Source organism: Lactuca serriola, chromosome 5, assembly GCF_051521515.1.
Source record: "Lactuca serriola cultivar US96UC23 chromosome 5, Lser_US96UC23_V15, whole genome shotgun sequence".
In the NCBI taxonomy this organism is placed as follows: domain Eukaryota; kingdom Viridiplantae; phylum Streptophyta; class Magnoliopsida; order Asterales; family Asteraceae; genus Lactuca; species Lactuca serriola.
In genome coordinates, this window is record NC_136412.1 from 75,495,652 (window position 1) to 75,517,340 (window position 21,689).

The 21,689-nt window shown below is 35.2% G+C and overlaps 1 protein-coding gene across 2 annotated transcripts; it reads left to right on the forward strand.

The window, feature by feature from the left end:
• Positions 1–3,643: 3,643 nt before the first annotated feature.
• Positions 3,644–20,246, forward strand: LOC145052636 (uncharacterized). 2 transcript variants are annotated; one of them, XM_079000486.1, is made up of 11 exons: positions 3,644–4,004; positions 5,237–6,182; positions 7,395–7,442; positions 9,045–10,064; positions 10,866–11,795; positions 11,905–12,048; positions 17,356–17,462; positions 18,800–19,166; positions 19,264–19,470; positions 19,568–19,677; positions 19,769–20,246. In XM_079000486.1, exons 2-11 carry the CDS (start codon positions 5,250–5,252, stop codon positions 20,175–20,177), a joined length of 4,275 nt encoding a protein of 1,424 aa, XP_078856612.1. In that variant the 5' UTR covers positions 3,644–4,004; positions 5,237–5,249; the 3' UTR covers positions 20,178–20,246. The 2 variants fall into 2 exon arrangements, with proteins under 2 accessions (XP_078856612.1, XP_078856613.1); XM_079000487.1 differs by having other exon boundaries at positions 3,645–4,004; positions 11,905–12,045.
• Positions 20,247–21,689: the final 1,443 nt, after the last annotated feature.

Sequence of the window (21,689 nt, forward strand, 5' to 3'; positions counted from 1 at the left end):
CATGGACTTTGGGCCCATTAACAAGGGAAAGATAGTTGGGCCTCATAGAGGGGTTTGGAGTTTGGGTTTCTTTTGATTAAGTAAGGTCCTAACATTGATTAATATTACTATTCAGCACGGGAGCTTACGGACTGCTAGAAGAGCGGCTTTTGTATTCAGTACACAAATGTGAGTCTTCTCACCATACCCATGGGTCTAAGGCACCAAGGCCGACCCATTATGTGATTATGATATATGTGTTAGTCATTATGTGATTTGATATGCTATGTGATTGTATGCTTTTGCATGGAAGACCTCGGGCGGAGCCCATGGCATTGGATATAAGACTATGTGGGGTAGCCCATAGCATTCCTAGGTAAAGACCATATGGGGTAGCCCATGACATTGGATGTAAGACCATGTGGGGTAGCCCATGGCATTCCTAGGTGTAGACCATGTGGGGTACCTATGACATTGGATTTAAGACCATGTGGGGTAGCCCATGACATTCCTAGGTAAAGACCATGTGGGGTAGCCCATGGCATTCTTACAGGTTTTATGTATGCATGGCTTATGTGATATGTGTGTAGCTTTAATAGCTAATAGGATATGTATATCTGGATTGTGTGTGGTATGCTCTAGGGAACTCACTAAGAATTTCACTTACAGGTTGTTGATTTGTTTCAGGTACATCTAAGCCCAAGGGCAAGGGCGCGACGTAATGGCGCGGCGTGCACTTTATCTCTCTTTCACTGATATGGTTTGGGGACACTCTGATGTTTTAAAAATTAAATTGTAACGAATGTGGATTTGAAAACAATTGTGTTGGAATTTCATGGTTATGAAAATGTGTTTGATTAATTAAAAATGAAAATTTTCTTTGTAAAATTTGGGTTGTTACAGATTCATATGTAAATTACATGTGAATCACATTATTTACTTGTGATTTACATGTGAATTACATGTGAATCACATGTAATTCATATGTGAATCACTTGTGATTTACTTGTGATTTACTTGTGATTTACATGTGAATTACATGTGAATCACTTATTATTTACTTGTGAATTACATATGATTCATATGTAAATTACATATGAATCAAATGTAACTCATGTGATTCATTTTTCATTTACATGTCCTGCATAAAATGAATGAAAATAAATGAAAATGTAAGATTCAAATGAAAAAGTTGGTAATCAGATTACCCAGAAAGTGATAATCTATTTATCTTTATATATCAATAATTAAGAAATATTATATTACATTACTGGTGTGAATTTCTAGGGAGCTTTGCAATAGGAGCCTTCGACATTCTAAGATCTCATATATATGAATACCAGATTCATCTACAACTGTTACCTGTATTTTATGTTACAATATTTAATTACCATAATATAATATTTTTTAAGCTAATGCACAAGCATTAGTTATGTATGATGAACTTGACTCAAAGAACTTACAAGCATATGTTTGTTCTTGATATCATAGTCTATATTACGGACATGGTAATATTCGATTGAATTTGTTTTCCTGAAAGTTGATAAACATGCATGTAATTAGTACTTCAAAACTCCCCAAAATCCATAATGAAATCAAAGAGAAAGTTGCATAATTTCATAGAACCCAGGAGATCCTTCAAAAAAGAGGGTATTGCTACCTGTAAAGAAACTCAGGAGATCCTTAGTTGAAAACAACAAATTTCATAGAACCCTTTATGGATTTATTGTTTTTTAAGTGGTGTAGAAAGATGTTCGTGGTGTCAATTATTTGAATGAATTGCGGGTATCTTCTTTACCTATTTCTATATTTTTTTTATGGAGGGAGATTTTTTAAGTGTGTTTATGCAATATGAGCAGACTGATACATGTCTTGCTTTAGATGCTAAATACATGAGACGATGGGAATTCAATAGTATAGCTCAAGCTGCTAAATGCATAACTTTATGGCTTCCTGGGACTCCATTTGAATGTCTTCTCTTGGAACAACATCTCAATTCTATGATAGGTAAACATTTATAATTCAATTCTATGACTTGGCACCAGTTAAATGTAAAGTAACCTTTTGCCCCTTCAATCATTCATAAGAGTATTTGTATGTATGTATGTATATAGAAAAAAAGTATTCATAATATTTACCACTTCCCCATACTCTTCAGATTTGGTTTATCAAAGGAAAGTGCTATATTTTATTTTTATATTCATCATAAACTGCGTTCCAGAATTCAAAGAATTCAAGCCACACGTTGTTACAAAAAAACCTAGTTAAATTCGCACATTGTTACAGAAACCTTAGTTAAATCAACCAAATCTGAAGAGTATCAGTTTAGATGAAAGAAGAGAGATAATTCTACAGATGAATTGATTTCATACCTAATTAAAAATTAAATAATACAAGTAGGTAAGTATTAATGATACATGGTGATCGAAGTTGAGTGAATCGACGAAGCAACTTTGATTAGATAATTTTGCCACCTCTATTCCAAATCTACTGAAATTGGTAAGGAATGAGAGACGTCGATTATGTTTTAGGTCAAATGAACAATTTAGGATTGTGGAGGAGCAGATGCGATACCGGTAGACTCCGACGATTGAAAACGATGGTGAGAATGGCGTGGCGATTGAAGACAACCACTTATATTCCAGATATACAATAGATAAGCAATCGGAGATATAACAAGTGTTTTAAAGTCAACGGCAATGAGACAATTGGTGATTCACAGGAGTGTGGATGAGCAAAGGTGGAGGTAATACGCTCTGGCGAATGAAGACGACAATAAGAATGCGACAAGATTCGACGATTTAATCTCAAAATCTGGGATGAAGAGGTGAGATTCGACAATTTCATTTCAAAATCTGGGATGAAGATGAACATGAGGGAGAGAGAAAGATAGTGAGAAAGAGTTGTATTTTCAAAATTAATTTTGATTAATTATTATGTATGTTAATTTTTATCCCTTAACTACCCTTATAATTTATTGTAAAAAGTCAATGTACCATTGAAATTGTTAATAATTACAAATATGCCATGTTTGATTTAGGCTATTAGAAGTTTTTATCTTACGTTTCATTTTTAGTTTTCGAAAAACCTTAGGTTCTCAAATGAATATATATATATATATATATATATATATATATATATATATATATATATATATATATATATATATATATATATGATATAGATCCGGTAAGAAATTTTTTTTGGTAGGAAGGTAAGAAGTTTTTTTTCTACATATTTTTTTGACGAACAAAATAAATGAATCACTAGATGATTCATTTGTAAGATGATTCACAAAAAAAAAATTCTCAAAAAAACATCTCGATGATTCATTTATATAATGATTGTGTTGTTATTCATTAAAATTGTCATAAAAGTGAATTTTTTCTTAATTCATTTAAAAATGAATCATCGAGATGTTTTTTTGAGAATTTTTTCTTATGAATCATCTTACAAATGAATCATCTACTGATTCATTTTATTTGTTTGCGAAAAAATATGTAGGAAAAAAACTTGTTACGTTCTTACAAAACATTTCCTTCTTATTTGATATTTCTTACAAAACATTTCCTTGATGACTGTGCCTTTGTATTCAAAGAAGTTGACTTTTGTGGGCAATTACGCTGCCGTTAGATTGCGTCTTTAGATAAATTATATTATATTTATCTTTGGTTGGTAAAATATGTACTTCAGGTTTCGAGGCCATTATTGCTTCGTCTTTCTTGCTTCACTGGTTGTAGAATTGTAGACGAAGGGACTGGGAAGGAATTCAATTTGGTCATCCTCATCGTCTTCACAAAATCGATCCTATGGGGCGTTTGGTAGCGTAATCTTCATTATATGAACCAGTGGACAGTATCGATTTCATCCAAATAGCAGGACATCATACAACATCGAAATTACAACAAAATATGTTTGCAAATAAGCAGTAAATCGTTCTTTTATAAAGCAATAGGCTTTATTCGCTTTCCTGGTACTAATTTCCATTCGATTTCCTAGTACTCATCAAAAAACGAAATCGCAAGGTCAGCATCTCTTTACCTGCAATTTTAAATATCTAAATTTCCAACCATGTTCTTCTTGGCTCGTGTTGTGGTTCATGTAATTTGAGTTATGGGATTAGCATCTCAATTGATGAACTGCAATCCTAAATTTTGATTTCAATTTCAAGTTTAGCATGTTGACCTACCAACTGTAATGTATGTTTGATAAATTGGGATTTGAATAACCCATTGATAGATAATCTGCCTCACCCCGTTTAAAAAAAAACTTATTTTAATGCTATATTTGTTAGTAATGGGATTAGAAAATTTTGATTTCTACCACTATAAAATCAAAAACAATATGCCATGGTCAATGGTTTTGGGAACTTTTTTTTGGCTGATCTCTATGTCCAATGTCATAGTTTGTTAGTTTGTTAGCTACTTAGGTTACCGATTTGACTTAATTGGCCTAATATTGTTTAGTTTTTCCAGGTGCTTGTTGTATAACCTTCCCAATTTGCTGGTTCTTTGTTTTGAATATATTCTAGCTGTTAATGATTTTGATATATAATTTTTGGGAAAGAAATCGATTTTGGTTCATGATTTTGATTTTCATCTTCATGATTTCTGCTGGTTTTTGCTATAAACCTGCAACCCTTCATTATAAACCCTTTAATTTCATTTTGATTTAGTTATGCCTAATAATCACTCAAGTGTTTGACCATTCTGAATTTTGGGTTTCCAAAGTACCAATCGGATTGCAATGAGTTGAAGGCTTGGGGTTTGTGGTATCTGAAGTTCCAATCCCATTAAAATATTGATGTCTTGAACTCTGTCATTAAGATCATAGGGGAAAACCACAACAAAGATATTCAGTGTGTTACGAAGCTAGCTATAGTGTCCTAGTCTCCTAATTATGTTTGAAAATTATAGGATATGGGAAGGGGTTATTTTATGCCATACTAGTCTTTTGAAGATGTAGGTTGTGAAGCATCATATATTATGTGACATAAGGTTTATGGCCACACTTGGGGAAATAAAAGGAAGACAAATGAGGAAAATCTTTTAAAAAGTTCGGATAAATCTTCCGTTCCCTGACTTTCTGTGTTAAGTTGTTTTTTTGTGGTTAATTTGGTATTACTCTTAATATTTTATTGGGGAATTTTTTTTGTGCTACCCCTGACGAAAATTTGGCTTTATATATCATCAATGAACCTCATGATCCTTGTGCCTTTGCAGTTTTTATAATAATTTTTCTTCAAAACTTTTCTCAGAAACAAACAAATCATGTCGTTACTGGAAGAGTATGCTCACTTTAGAATTCCACTGGAAGAGATAAGACAAGCAACAAACAACTTCGCTGGTGAATATATAATTGGTCGTGGTGGGTTTGGAGAGGTCTACAAAGGAGTGCTCATCCGGCCAGGAGGCTCTATCATGGTCGCATTCAAGCGGCTTGATAGAGCATTTGGCCAAGGATCATCAGAATTCTGGAAAGAGATTATCCTTCTTTCTTTATATAGACATGAAAATATCATAAACTTTGTTGGCTTTTGTGACGAGGGGAAAGAGATGATCCTTGTCTACGAGTTTGCAACACACGGAGGCCTTGACAAATATCTGAGTAGTGCTAACCTCACATGGTTGAAGCGCCTCCAAATTTGCCTTGGTGCAGCTCGTGGCTTAAGTTATCTTCATAATCCTACAGGAACCCAACAGAGAATCCTTCATCGTGACTTGAAGAGTGCAAATATTCTTTTAGACGAAAATTGGCATGCAAAGATAGCTGATTTTGGTTTATCCAAAATTGGTCCGCAAAACATGCAATATACTTTCCTTACTAATAATCCCATTGGTACAGTGGGCTATGTGGATCCTATGTACATGGAAAGTGGTCTTCTAACAAAAGAGTCTGACATATACTCTTTTGGAATAGTATTAATGGAAATTCTTTGTGGAAGACTGGCAAATGAAGAGGGGAAACTGCCTCTTGGTCCAATGGTACACCGCTATTATCAAAATGGAAAACTTACCGAAATCATAGATCCATTTCTAATAAAACAAACGAGTGCAGATTCCTTGGATTTGTTTTGTAATATTGCATATCAATGCCTGAAAAGTAACTACAAGGAACGCCCATCGATCATTGTGGTTGTCGAAAAGCTTGAGGAAGTTTTGGAACTTCAACAAAAATTTGAGGAGGCGTTAGCACATCAAAAAGTAAGTTACTATATACATTAATTAATATTTTCGATCATTGTTTCATCAATACTTCATTTAAACATCTATATGCACACATAAATGATCACATGGAATATTTTATAATGGGGAGTTGTAAATTTAGTTACTACCTACATAGTATATCAACTCTTATACTTGCGGCAACAAATTAAATTTATTATTTATATTTAATTTTTTGGGGGCAGTCACACAATCCAAACAGTGTAAAGTTTTGAATTACCATGTAAACCTTAACAAACTACTCAAAATCTTCGAACTTAAGAATGTGAAGAAAAGAGAAAGTACAACTAAACACTTAAATTGTTTTGAGCATGCATAAGTAGTTTATTATTTGATGTCATTTGGTGTTTAATAAAACTATTGAAGTAGGTTATAAAGTTTTCTTTTAAATAAATATTTAAGATAACTTCTTAATAAGTTTATTATATGTTTCTCCACAAGTTTGCAAATACATCTTACAATGCTCATTTTTCGCTAAAAATATACATATAAATATATTATAGTTTTTGTTTTAGGAGAGAGCAAAGCTTTTTGTTGTGAAGGTGTTTATTTTAATTATTTTAACACCCTTACCAAAAGGAAATATATGCACATTAGTAGAAAAACGTTTATTTTGATTTTTTTTTAACAAATCAGCTTCTATAGCAACGTCTTAACTTATTAAGATGTTTTTCATTTTTACATTAATTTGCAAATATGCAGATGTGCATATATGCATACCAAAGCTTTTCGTTGTGACGGTGATTATTTTAATTAATTTAACACCCTAACCAAATAGAAATATATGCACATCAGTAAAAAAATGTTTGTATTGAATTGTGTTTTTCAACAAATCAGATTCTATTGCAGCGTCTTAACTTATTAAGATGTTTTTTTTTATCTATACATTCATGTGCACATATGCAAATGTGCATATATGCATATTTTCATTTGTGTATATGTGAAAATGGTGCACATTTTATGTAATTTTTTTTCTTCGAATATCAATATGGAAAGAGGTTAATAAATGATGAACTTACATATTTTTAGTTATTTTTTTCGATATAAGATAAGCTCTAAAACAAGGGTTGAAAAATCATGCACATTTGAGTTTGTGCATATATGCACATTTTTTAAACCAACCATTATTCCTTGAACTTTGTGAATTTCAAAAAATTATATATATGCTAACTTTCTTTTTATGAATATTAGGTTGCAGATAATTTGAAAGACAAACGAGAAGGTGAAGAGGACTTTAAGGTAATGAAATTCAAAATTTAAAAATAATTATAATAACTCGTTTTCTTTTTTCCTTCAAAAATACTATAAGCGGAATTCTAAAAGTGAGGTGCAGGGTCGAAAACCAACCATAATTCCTTGAACTTTGTCGTTTAACAATCTTCATCTAACATGATAACTTTAGGGTAGGTGTGTTGTGAGGTTTCAAGGGTATGGTTTACCCTTTTTCTTTAAATTAATTAGATGTAACACACACAAAAGCACATCACTAATAGAAAATCAGCATCAACAACAATCATACCCTAGCGGAAATCACTAGCAGCAAAACAAGCTTAGTTTTTATTGCGGAAAATTAGCTACATACTTCTTGAATTTTAGTGAGATATTTAACGACGAATTAAACATTACTAATTACTTATAATCTTAGCAAAATATTGTTTACGACAAAATTGTGGACAATATAGTGATAATTTTTACCATCACTATTCGGGTTGGATTGAACCTCTCCGATAATTTTTGTCGTTGCACAGCCACTAAAAGCTTGTCACCACTTTGTGGTTGGATTGAACCTCTCCGACAATTTCTTTGTCAACAATCTAACACACTACGTTTGAGTCATAATCTACTGCAAATTATTTCATTTATCCCTTTTGTACAATGGCCTTATTTTAGAAAATAATATATTCTCTTACAAATTATAATGTCATAATATAATATACAATACTCTAATACAAAGTACAAAGTTGCATTTAGAATCATAATTTCTCAAACATCCCCTTATTAGAAATTCTAATCAGTTTATTTTTATTAATTTTCTAATTTTATAAATGATATGATTTTTTTCTTTTATTTTATATAATAAAATAATAACAAATCAAATCAAAATCTATGGATGTTCATTTTAATTAAGTTTATTTTTGTTAATTCTTTTTGTCTATATTTTTCAAAATAAAAAATGCACGTGGATGTCTATTATTGAGCACAAAACTTTCCAAATAAACCTTCGGTTGCGCATTTCAAGAGTACCACTCAAGATCCTCATAGACATAGTTTTTCTATGTATACATCATATTATATGGGGTCTAATTTGTTTGATTTAAACTAAGAATCAACGAGACACACCAAGTATTTATTGTAGAAACCTTGAATGTGCAAGTCATTTTTAACAAGGAAAAAAGCGACTCATGGCTCCTATTAAAACCAAGATGAATCGATGCATAACTTATACTTCAACCAAGAACAAACAATGCAAAATTCATATCCACTTTCAAATAAAATTCCAAATGAATTTCTATCATACGTTACACATAGAAAATATGGTTGGAGATGGAAAATGTGGATTCCAAGCAATAGTATGAGTACATCAAATAGATTGTGCATGCATTTATAACTATTAGTATATTTCTGATCATAGGAATTGAAGTAAAACAACATAAGGCATGAGGAAATTTAAGATAAAGCAAAATTAGGGAGACAACTAGCTAGGTTCTATGGATCTTTTGAGTTTTCTGAAATGATAAAAAAGATCTTTGAGTTATATGTGATTCTCAGGTGTGTAATAATATTATAAAAACGGGGCAATTTAACTTTTATTTTCCACTACAATGACACTCAATGGTGCAGGTGAAAAAGATGGATCATATGAAAATCCCATTCGAAGATATAAAGACAGCAACTCATAATTTTCACGACGATTATAAAATCGGAATTGGTGGATTTGGGAAAGTTTACAAAGCAAAACTCTTCCACTTCGATTTTAGAAAATATGTTAAAGAGGGCGGATATAGGACAGTTTCTACGGTGGAACTCTCAAGCTACCAAAGAACACAAAGCATTGTTGCTATTAAGCGGTTAGATAGGAATTATGGGCAAGGAACCGGGGAATTCTTGCAAGAAATCTCTGTTCTTCCTTACTTTACACACAAAAACCTTGTCACACTTGTTGGATTTTGTGATGAAGATCATGAGCGTATTCTTGTGTATGAGTATGCCTCAAATGGAAGCTTCGATAGTCATATTGAAAAGAATGATATCATGAATTGTCATACATGGGCAACACGTCTTCAGATTTGCCTTGATGCTGCGTATGGGCTCGACTTTCTCCATAACGGTGTTGGAGAACATCATAGGATAATACATCGAGATATAAAGAGCTCCAACATTTTGTTAGGCCGAAACTACATAGGCATGATTAGTGACTTTGGTTTGTCAAGAATTGGCCCCGCAAATCTGCAAGCCACATTTCTTATGACTCAAGCTGTTGGCACACTCGCATATATTGATCCACAGTATGCCAAGACAGGTAAGCTGACAAAGGAGTCTGATGTTTATTCATTTGGAGTGGTTTTGTTGGAAGCACTGAGTGGAAGACTGGCGCATTTCCAATTGTCCAAAGATAAACCAGAATTTCTACCTCATATGGCTAAACGCTGCTTCCAGCAGAAAAAAGTGAACGAGATTATCGATTTAAAGTTCAAGAAAGAATTTGAGAAAGCCGGCTCTCCAGTTCTGGATGATGAAACCTGCCCAGCTTCCCTAATGATATTTGCAGAAATTGCATATAAATGCTGCAACAAGAAACGAGAGGAACGTCCCACAATGGATGACGTTGTGAAAGAACTTGAGAGAGCATTCAAGTCCCATGTAAGTAATTAAGTTTTATTTATTTATTTATTTATTTATTTTAATTGTAGCATTGTACTTTATCACAATGTCATCTCAATGCACACTATAATAGGGCAGATTTTTCAAGGCTTTATGTGCTAACAAGAAAAAAATTTGAAAGTACAAGGCGTATAATTTAGTAAATTTTTCAAAGGGCCTTGAAACTTAAAAAAAAAGTTGAAAAATAATAACTAATAGAATGATATGAAAGTAGGATGCTATAATACACAAATAAACGAAAGTACGTTGCTATTTCTTGCATTTAGCCGACATTAAGAAGGAAACTCGTACCTTAGACGTAAAATCCATATCTATATCCATATAATATATTTATGGGATGTGAGGATAAATTTATGGGTTTCCTTATTTGAAACAACTTATTTTTCTTTAAAGTGTTTATTAGTTTATCTGGTGTCAGAATGGAGTTCTAAAAAAACTATTTTGATCGGCTAATCTGGTACCAAAACGTAATAAGCTGATAAGTTAATTTTTAGTGTTTGACAAATTCTGTTTATACGTGTAATGAAAAAGTAACTTATCAAAAACGCTTTATTTAATTCAATAAGTGAGGAGAAAGTAAATTATCAAATATTTAAGTAAATAAGTGTTTTTAGTTTTTACTATTATTCTATCAAAATGTAAAATAGCTCATTACCAGTGTCAAACCGCAATGAGTTAATACGCACTTCAAATAAGCAACACCAAAGACTCTTAAACTGGAAACAATAATGAATATATAATATTACAATGCTTGCACTTATCTCTGCACATATTATGTAGGTGAAGGGGGTGGAATCCCTTAGAACGACACTCGATGATGTTATATCTGCTACAAACAATTTCCATGACATAAAAGAGCAAGGACCATTGGGCGAGGTGTACTCTGGGGCACTTTCTCACTTGAGCAGACATAATACGGTTACTATAAAGCGGCTCCATCGTTCGGTGGATTCATATGGAGAAGAATTTTGTAAGGAGATTGCACACCTTCATAGTTATAGCCATGAGAATGTTGTTCCTGTTATAGGATTTTGTGAAGAAAAAGGTGAGAGGATTGTTGTTTTTGAGAACATGGTTAAAGGAAGTGTAAAACAACATCTGACCAACAGTAGTCTAACATGGAAACAACGGCTCAAGATATGTGTTGATGCTGCACATGGGTTAGCTTACATTCATAGTCATACTGAAATCGATCAACAATTGAGTCATGGTGACATGAAAAGCAGTAGCATTCTACTTAGGGACGACTGGAAAGCTGCTATTTCTGATTTCATCATATTCAAAGGTGCAGGCACTTTAGGCTATCTTGATCCCTTCTATATGACCACAGGCTCCATAACACAAAAATCAGATGTGTATTCTTTTGGGGTTGTTCTATTTGAGATCTTATCTGGGAGATCAGCAGTTGAAAGGATCGAAATTGATCAGAAACAGCAGCTTCGTGAAGTCCCAAATGTTGAGGCTCAACTGAAAAGTGCAAGACCGACAGTTGAAGAAGAGCGTGATGTCTTTCTTGCACAGTTGGCAGCAAAAAGCTTCAAAACCCAAAAAATACAAGATATTATCTTTCATGCTATAAAACAACAAATTGAACCACAATCCTTGGTGATATTTTCAACCGTTGCCTATCAATGCTTGATGAAAGAGCACGAGGATCGCCCAACAATGGCTAAAGTTGTAGAGGAACTTGAAAAAGCCTTCAATTGCCAAGTAAGTTCACTTAACGAGTAGACAAACTAATGAGCGCTCTTTTAATAGCAAGATTCAGCAAGCTGCTTTGCATGCAGTTATAACGTTTTCTTCTTTCACACATACACAGGATGAGTGGGAATGGGAGCAACATCTGCCAACGGATTATAAGAAAATAATCCAAATGTCAAAATATCCGGTGCCCTCCACAATCTCGAAGAAGGATCTCCATTCCCTCTTTTCTTCAGGAATCCTCCTTAACAACGAAAAAGTGGTGACTCGATCTCTTTAACCATTTATATATCTTTTCTGCATTGAAAACATACATCTATAGTCACCAATCACGTGTTTGTTTTTCCTTGAAATATCTCTTTAGTACCATAGCATATTGAAAGTAGGAAACCCTGTTCCTCCATTGATTTGCCCATAGGGGATATATACAATACAATCAGGTCTATAACTATGGAAACACGTATACATCAAAATAATAAAAGATATTTACAAAAAAAACATAATATATATCTAATATATCAATATATATATATATATATATATATATATATATATATATATATATATATATATATATATTGACTAATACACCCCCGCAGCCTGACCAATGGTAGCAATCCGAAGACTGGACTTGAACTTTTGAAATAGAGGCTTAGGTAGACCTTTGGTAAAAATGTCCGCATATTGATAGTCAGCAGGAATATGAAGAACTTGAATGGAGCCGATGCGCATTTTATCTCGGACGAAGTGTATGTCGATTTCCACATGTTTGGTTCGTTGATGTTGCACGGGATTCCCTGTAAGATAAACGGCAAAAACATTGTCGCAAAATATGATTGTGGCTTCCCGAGTAAATACAAATAGTTTTGTCAAGAGATTCCGAAGCCATGATGTCTCTGCAGTAGTGTTTGCAACGCCTCAGTATTCAGCTTCGGCACTAGAGCGAGAAACTGTGTTTTGTCTTTTTGAAGACCAAGAGACTAGATTATCTCCCATAAAGACACAGTATCCTGATGTGGATCGTCTAGAGTCTGGACAACCCCCCCCAATCAGCATCAGAGTAAGCAACTAGGTTGGTAGATTTGGAGCGAGTTATTGGGAGACCATGAGAAATAGTACCTTTCAAATATCTCAAAATCCGTTTGAGGTATGCAAGATGTGGTTCGCGGGGAGCATGCATGAAAAGGCATACCTGTTGGACGGCATAAGTAATATCTGGACGTGTGAAGGTGAGGTACTGTAAAGCACCAGCAAGACTGCGGTAGAGAGTACCGTCTGTAAGTAAGTCACCAGCAGTAGCACTGAGCTTGGAATCCGTGTCACATGGAGTGCCACTTGGTTTACAATCGAACATGTTTGCACGCGATAAGATGTCAGCAACATAAGATTCTTGAGAGAGAAATAAACCATGTGGCGTATGATGTACCGTAATACCCAAAAATTGATGTAACGTTCCAAGATCAGTCATAGCAAACTCCTTAGATAAAAGTGAATTGAACTGTTGAAGGAGTTGGGTATTAGAAGCAGTTAAGATAATGTCGTCCACATATAGGAGAAGGTAAGCCATGTCGGATCCATGGTTGTAGACAAACAGTGAAGGATCACTTTTAGTGCTTTGAAAACCACAACTAGTTATGTAATTAGCGAACTTTTGGTACCATGCCCTGGGGGCTGTTTGAGGCCATATAGAGATTTCCGTAACCTGCACACATATGATGGATTATTTTTATCAACATAACCTGGAGGTTGGGACATATATACCGTCTCGTTTAAATCTCCATGCAGAAAAGCATTCTTGACATCCAATTGATGGATTGGCCAAGATCTTGAAACAACCAGGCTCAAAACAGTCCGGATGGTAGTAGGTTTCACTACTGGACTAAAAGTTTCATCGCAATCAATACCAACCTGTTGTGATCTTCCATTTACGACTAAACGGGCCTTATATCTCTATAAAGTACCATTAGCATGAAATTTATGACGAAACAACCAGATACAATTTATGACATTAGTATTAGCAGGTCTAGGTACCAATTCCCACATGTTATTATCTAATAAAGCCGTATATTCGTCGGTCATGGCATTGCGCCAATTTGGATCATTGAGTGCGGCACTGTATGTCTTAGGTAACGGAGAAATGGACTGGGTGTTGTGAGTAAGAAGGTTTAAGGGTTGTTTGGGTTTGGACGTACCATCCCTGAGACGGGTGGTCATAGGGTGACTGTTGACGGGTGGAATAGGGGTGGCACCAGTTCTAGGTTGTCGATGATAGGTGAATTTTAGAGGTGGGAGAGATGGTTGGCTAGTGGTGGCAGGAGGAGTTGGGGGACTGTGTTGGGTGTCTGTCGCTGGAGAAGTGGGGGATGTAGGAGAGGGTTGAGGGGATGAAGGTGGGGACTGAGTTGGAACAGTGGGAGGTAGATGGGTCGGTATGGTGATTGGAAAGAAGAAAGGAGAGGGTTCGGTGTCAAGGAAAGTGTAGTCTTTGGCAACTTGTGTAGTTGCAAAAGGGAAAATAGATTCATCAAAAGTGACATGGCGTGAGAAAATGACCTTTCCGGAAGTGAGGTCAAGGCACCTGTATCCGCGAAAGTTGGTTGGGTAACCTAAAAACACACATGGTGTAGATCTAAGGGCTAGCTTATGTGGTCTGGTAGCTGTTTGGTTAGGATAACATGCACACCCGAAGACCCTTAAGTGTTCATAATCAGGGTGTCGAAGGTAGAGAGTGGAGATAGGTGTGTGGTTTTGTAAGGTTTTGGTAGGGAGAATGTTATGTAAGTAGGTGGCTGTGAAAAGACTTTCGACCCAATAAGATGGAGGTATCGAAGCATGAGTAAGAAGGCAAAGCATTATTTCATTAAGGCGACGAATCATGCGTTCCGCTTTGCCATTCTGTTGCGAGGTTTGTGGGCAGGAAAACCGAAACTGAAGACCATGTCTATTAGAAAAGGTCTTAAACTGTGTATTATCAAACTCTCCGCCCAAATCACATTGGCATGATTTAATATTGGTATGAAATTGTGTCTGAATATATTTATGAAATTCGGCAAATTTAGTGAATGTTTCGGACTTGTATTTTAAGGGAAAAACCCATGTATATTGAGTTTTATCATCAATGAGTACCATATAGTATTTGTAACCAGCATGGCTTAACAAGGGGGAGGTCCATAGATCACAATGTATAATATCAAAAGGTAAGTAGGTGATATATTGTGATTCATGAAAAGGTAAACGTTTATGCTTAGAAAGTTGACAAGATTGGCAAAGAGTAGAACTGTAAGTCTTATTACATGGAATAAAATTAAAAACACGAAGATAATCCATAACATGATGTCCCGGGTGTCCTAAACGAGCATGCCATGGCAAGTTGTTATCAGCAACAAAGGCGGAAGCAGTGTAAGTGTAGGTGAACGGATAGAGATGGCTTGTGCTATCATGTTTGCTGAGGATCTTCCTAGTCTGGTAGTCCTTCACAGAGAAGCCAAAAGGATCAAAGTCACAAGAAACCCAATTATCAGTGGTAAATTGTCTAACAGAAATAAGGTTTTTGATAATTTGAGGAGAAAACAACACGTTTTTGAGATGCAATGGTTTGGAAGATGATGGTAGGGAGGTATTGCCAGATCCTTGGATTGGCAGCGACTGACCATTACCAACATATATAGGCTTAGTAGATGTAACAGAGGAAGGAATAGTAACCATACTTGCATTAGATGTCATGTGGTTTGTTGCTCCCGAATCCATAATCCACTAATTATCAGTTTCTGGTTGAACATTCAAAGACCCGAAAGCTTGACCTAGGTCATTAACATCCAAGGGGTTAAGGTCAGTGAGATTAACTTGTGGAGCATTTGCGGGCTGCGGAGGTGGTGGAGTAGGTCCACGATTCTGATAGTGTGGCATGGTCCAAGGAGGTTGAGTCCAGCCCGATTGAGTAGGATATGGGCAAGGTGGTGGAGCTGCCCACCATGGGGCCCACTGTTGGGAGTACTGGGCTGCCCAAGGTGGTGGCGATACTGCATAAGGAGCAACAGACCTAGGACCTGAAGGTCTTGAGCCAAATTGGTTTGATGGTGGCTGATTGCGGCGGCCAGAGGGGCGGCGCTGGTTGTTGCGAGGAGCTGAGTCACGACGAGCAGGGGCAGGAGCAGGTGTCGGTTGATCCCGCGAGACGGCTGCGATGACAGGTGTTGGGATATGAGCAGAGTCACGGGCCAATTGGCGTCGTTGTTCATGGTCTAACATATCACAGGCATCTTCCCATGAAGGCAATTCATGATTGATTTGAGAGGCTGTGACATCAAATTCAGGGGGAAGACCACGAACAAGTTGAAGAACCAATCGGGTCTCGGTAACCGGGTTATCTATGTCGGTGAGTTTGTCAGCAATCTCCGTCAATCGTTGGCAATAGGCCTCAAGGGAGGGCATGGAGTGGAGCGTGAGATTGACAAACTCTTGTTCAAGTGCAGCAGCCCTGGATCCCTTGTTGTTGTGGAAGATGTTCTTCACTCTATTCCAGGCCTGGTATGCAGTAGATTCAGTCTCTAGCACCCGTACAAGCAATTCGTCTGACAGTGTAGCATAGATCCACTGTAAAACGATTGCATCAATCTCCTTCCATGATGTGTGACTCGGGTCGGTGGGAGCTGGTGAAGGTGTTCCATCAATGTGTTTGAGTACCTTGTACCCAGTAGCATTGAGGCGAAAGAGCTTCACCCATGTAGCATAAGAAACCTTTGATCCATCCAATATCATGACTTTATGTTGGATATTAGTTACAGAATAGACGGGGTGGAGAGTAGCCGCTAACGGCTGTGATTTAGAAGCATCACCCATCGATATCAAGAGCCTGAAGGAAAGGTGGCAAAGGCGGCTTGTGAACAGGCAGCGGCAATGTGTTTCCAAGGGTAGAGGGCGACTGCGCTCTGGTACCATGAAAGTAGGAAACCCTGTTCCTCCATTGATTTGCCCATAGGGGATATATACAATACAATCAGGTCTATAACTATGGAAACACGTATACATCAAAATAATAAAAGATATTTACAATAAAAACATAATATATATATATATATATATATATATATATATATATCTAATATATTAATATATATATATATATATATATATATATATATATATATATATATATATATATATTGACAAATACATATCTGCAAGAAAAAGAAGATGGTACAATACTATTATAATCAAAATCTTGTGCCTAGGAATCATTTACATCTCAACATAACTTGAAACAAGCAACACCATTGATAAATAATCAGAGTAGACATCAATATTATTCAAGAAACAAACTAAGCATGCCATGAAGATGATATATATATATATATATATATATATATATATATATATATATATATATATATATATATATATATATAGCAAGACAGAAAGTAGCCATTTAATTAAATAACACATCATTCTCACTATCTTGTCATCCTTTCAACATCTTCTGTTGCTTGGTTTTATATATTATGCCTTTTAACAATATAATTAATGCTCTCTAACTCATTTTTCAATTTTTTCTCACCTTTTATGGTAACAGTGGTTTTCAATAAGCATGGATGGATCAAGAAATGAAATGATACCGGCCAAAAGTTTTTCATACAAAGATGTTTCTTCCCTGAAGTGGAGATCCATTCAACAATCAAGGTTCTCTCTAGTTTATGTAATTACCATTACGTTCTATTAACTTTTTAAGTCAAGTTATACAGGTCATTAACTTAAAATTATTCAGTTTGGAGTAAAGTCTAGAATGCAATATGTCTACTTTTTTTATGAAGTGGAACTTGTATCAAATCCAAGAGGTTAAAATCTAGGTAGAGTGAGTGAGCTTGCTTCTAGAGAAGCAACCTCAATTTTTATAAATGACTATACTAAGATATATATATATATATATATATATATATATATATATATATATATATATATATATATATATATATATATATATATATATATATATATGGTAGAAATCATGTTGGGCTTGGTATCTAAACACCTAATGAAGTGATAGAAATTTCCGTAATTTTGTCGAATCTATGTTGAAGTAAATATTGAGAAAGTAGCTTAGCATAGTAGAATTCATATTTTTGACTTGCGCCAATGGAATTTAACAACAAATTTCAAAATATGGGGGCTTGTTTTGTGGTTTTTCTCATCTTATGGACACATAATTTGGTGGGATTTTGAGATTTAGAAATCGAAATTATTGTGCTATAATGATGTGTATATGTGTTTGTGAAAGGAATCATTAGAAAAGCAATAGGAAATTGAAGAACCAAAACTGGCTTATCATTTTACTTGCGGGGGAACGATGAAAAGAGGAAAACAACGCAAATGGCAAAATAAAAAAAACTCTCACTAACTAACCTTATACACATTATTAAGGCTGTGTTTGGCGCGCCACAACTAGCTGATAAGTTAGCTTATTTTTCGAACTTTTTTATGTTGTGTTTAGTAAGCCAAAAAATAGCTTATAAGCTAGCTTTTTGAAAAGCTACTTAGACTAGCTTTTTAGAAGCTTTTTTAAAAATTTCCAAATACACCCTTTAATTAATTATAGAAACACATACTCTCACATGTCCTTTTATGTAATTTTATATATTTAAGCTAGTTTTACCAAACATTATTTTTTTTATCAACTAGGTTTTCAGCTGTCAGCTAGCTTTTTATTTAACAACTAGTTTTTCAGCTATCAGCTAACAGTTAGCTTTTCAGCTAGTACGCCAAACATAGCCTAAGCTGCAGTCAAATAGAAACAAACACTTGAAAAAGACAAAATTACCCTTATTCACTAAAGATCTTTTGAATTTATTTAGACGTTTTGACCAATTTGTAAGTCACATATGAAACCTATAGAAACATATTTTTATTAGAATCATAGTGTAACATGAAATTACGAGAAAATACAAACACTTGCTCCTTTTTACAATCTATCAATATGTTGGATATCATACGACTTTCTGAATTGTAGTATGTTTGTGCAGATTTCCAAAGGTCGCAAAGATCTTGGACATCTCAAATCTTAATATTGGAGTTCAGATAAATGTTGAGTTCTTAACTCCAGAGACAATGTATGGAGCTTACCTAGTGTTCAAGTTTTGTGATCGAAGAAAGGTCTCTAGCAGGCCGATATATGTGAACCTTAAATATAAGAAGGAGGGTGAAACCTTAAATGCATATTTTGCAGAGTGGAAAGAAGGTGGAAGCCAGTGGTTGAGAGTTGAATTGTTTCAATTTTTTAGTGATCATGGAAGTACTAATTTTGAAGTTCTACTAAAAAACTTTTCTAAGTATTATTGTGGCACATGGGGCATCTTTATTGAAGGCATAGAGTTTAAGGCCATTCCAAGTGTAAGTCGAATAGTTAGTGCACCTCTCTTCTTTTTTGTATTTAATTTTGGAAAATTTGTACGAAAATGTCATAATGTGGTCATGCAATTGTCTATAGGTGGACTTAGAAAAAAATAAAAAATTGAAGGATGGAACAAACATGGGAGGAGTCTTGAAAACAAAGTTACAGATGGACTCAGCAGAACAAATGATAGCCGATAATAAAGAAATCATTCAAAGGTCTGGAAACAATGTCCAAAATGCCTCTAGTGTAGAGCTTTGCTTACTTATTTTCAAAGGAATTCTAATTGACAATGGTGAAAAGGTATGATCTTTTTCTTTTTCATAAAACAAAACTTGAGAAATTAATTACATATGCTTTTGGTATCATAATGATAAACTTGTAACTCTGTGATGATCAGTTATTCTCCCTAAGTGAAGTCGATGGGAAGAGATGTCATATGCTACCTGCAAAAGCAATTATATACAACTCTTCAAATATAAAGTTATGCAATCCTCCAACTGAATCCAGGTTTACTTTATTACACCTTTCATCTCAGGTTTACTTTAGCAGATTTCATGGAATCACTGATATTTATAAAACTTAATTAATGTACGTGCAGATTTGAAGAGGTTGTTGAGATTCTATCTCACCAGGATTTTCGTATCAAATGTGACATTGAGACCAAAATGCTCTCATCAGATACCGCCTACGCTTGTTTCCTTGTGTTCAAACTTTCAAAAAGATGTCGTGGGCTCCAGTGCCCAGTGAAAGCTTGTGATTTAGTACCCAATAGAAAGCAAAGAACCAAAATCATTTCTTTCAGGCACCCAAGCACAGTGAATTTAGACAAAATCAAATGGATTCCAGAACAGAGAGAAGATGGATGGATGGAGGTTATAGTGTGGGAAACTAACGTTGATAACAAGCATAATGATGAGTATGTTCCCGTGGACTTAAAATTGACATGTTTCGAAGGAAATATGTCTGGTCTTATTGTATATGGGATGGACTTCCGTCCTATAGTATAAGTGTATATTACGTAACATTTATACATGTTCTTCTAAGTGTATAGTAACTGTTGTTGTTTTGTACTTTTATATTAACTTATGACTCAATAGAAGATATTATTGGGGTTGGAAAACTCTTCTATTAAACACTAAAATAGAATTACAATAGGAAGAGCAACTCTCACACTCAACTATTACAAAAAACCAACCCTCTCACTAACACTCTCACTCTAAGTGTTATACTATCTGTTTCTTTGTGTTTAGGATGCATACAACTGAAGAATAAAGCCTCTATTTATAGTCTTGGCAGCCACCATTGTAGTTGCCTTCATTAATTGTGTTCATCATAGGGTGGGAAGAAAAACTTGTCTCGTAGGTTTCATTTTATCAACAACGATGGCTACTGTAGCTTTGGAGGCTGGAACACAACAAATCTCCCCCTCCAGTCTCCGTCCAACAATCCTCATCCCAACTAGGTCAACACATAGTCTGTGTTTCTCTTGTGTCACCACCTTTGTCATCTGCAGGATTGTTGTTGGTGTTGATCTTTAACAACTTTAATTCTCGTCCCTCAATTGCTTCTCTAAGCCAATGATAACTTATATCAATATGTTTTGTGCGGGAATGGTACATCGAGTTCTTACTTAGGTCCATAGCACTCTGACTATCGCAATGAATGATGTACTCTTCTTGTGGAAAGCCTAATTCTTGAAGAAACCGTTTCATCCATATAAGCTCCTTCCCAGCTTCAACGGCAGAAATATACTCGGCTTCTGTTGTTGAAGGTGTGACACACTTCTGTAGCTTGGATTGCCACGAGATAGCTCCTCCTGCCAAAGTAAAAATGTAACTTGATGTAGATTTCCTACTATCAAGATCTCCTGCCATATCGGCATCTGTATAACCTTCCACGATTGGCTTTGCTCCCCTGTAGCATAAGCATAGTTTCAAACTACCCTTCAGGTATCGAAGTATCCATTTGACTGCTTCCCAATGTTGTTTCCCCGGATTAGCTAGATATCTACTCACAGTACCGACAACATGAGCAATATCTGGTCTTGTACACACCATTTCATACATAAGACTTCCTACGGCTGAGGAATAGGGGACTGCCTTCATCTCTTCTTTTTCTTTCTCAGAAGATGGACAATTTTTCTTACTCAACTTGAAGTGGTTAGCCAAGGGCGTACCAACGGGCTTGGCATTTTCCATGTTGAACCTTTTGATCACACGTTCAACATACTCTTCCTGTGATAAGAACAATTTTCTTGATTTTCTATCACGGATAATTTTCATGCCCAATATCTGTTGTGCTTGGCCTAACTCTTTCATATCAAAGAAATTAGACAAATCCTTCTTCAAGTTGTTGTTCATTGTTACATCTTGGCCCACTATCAACATATCATCCACATAGAGCAAAAGGATGACAAATTTCCCATCTAGAAACTTCTTCAGATAGACACAATGGTCTGCAACAGTTCTCTTGTACTCATGATTCATCATAAATGAATCAAACTTCTTGTACCACTGCCT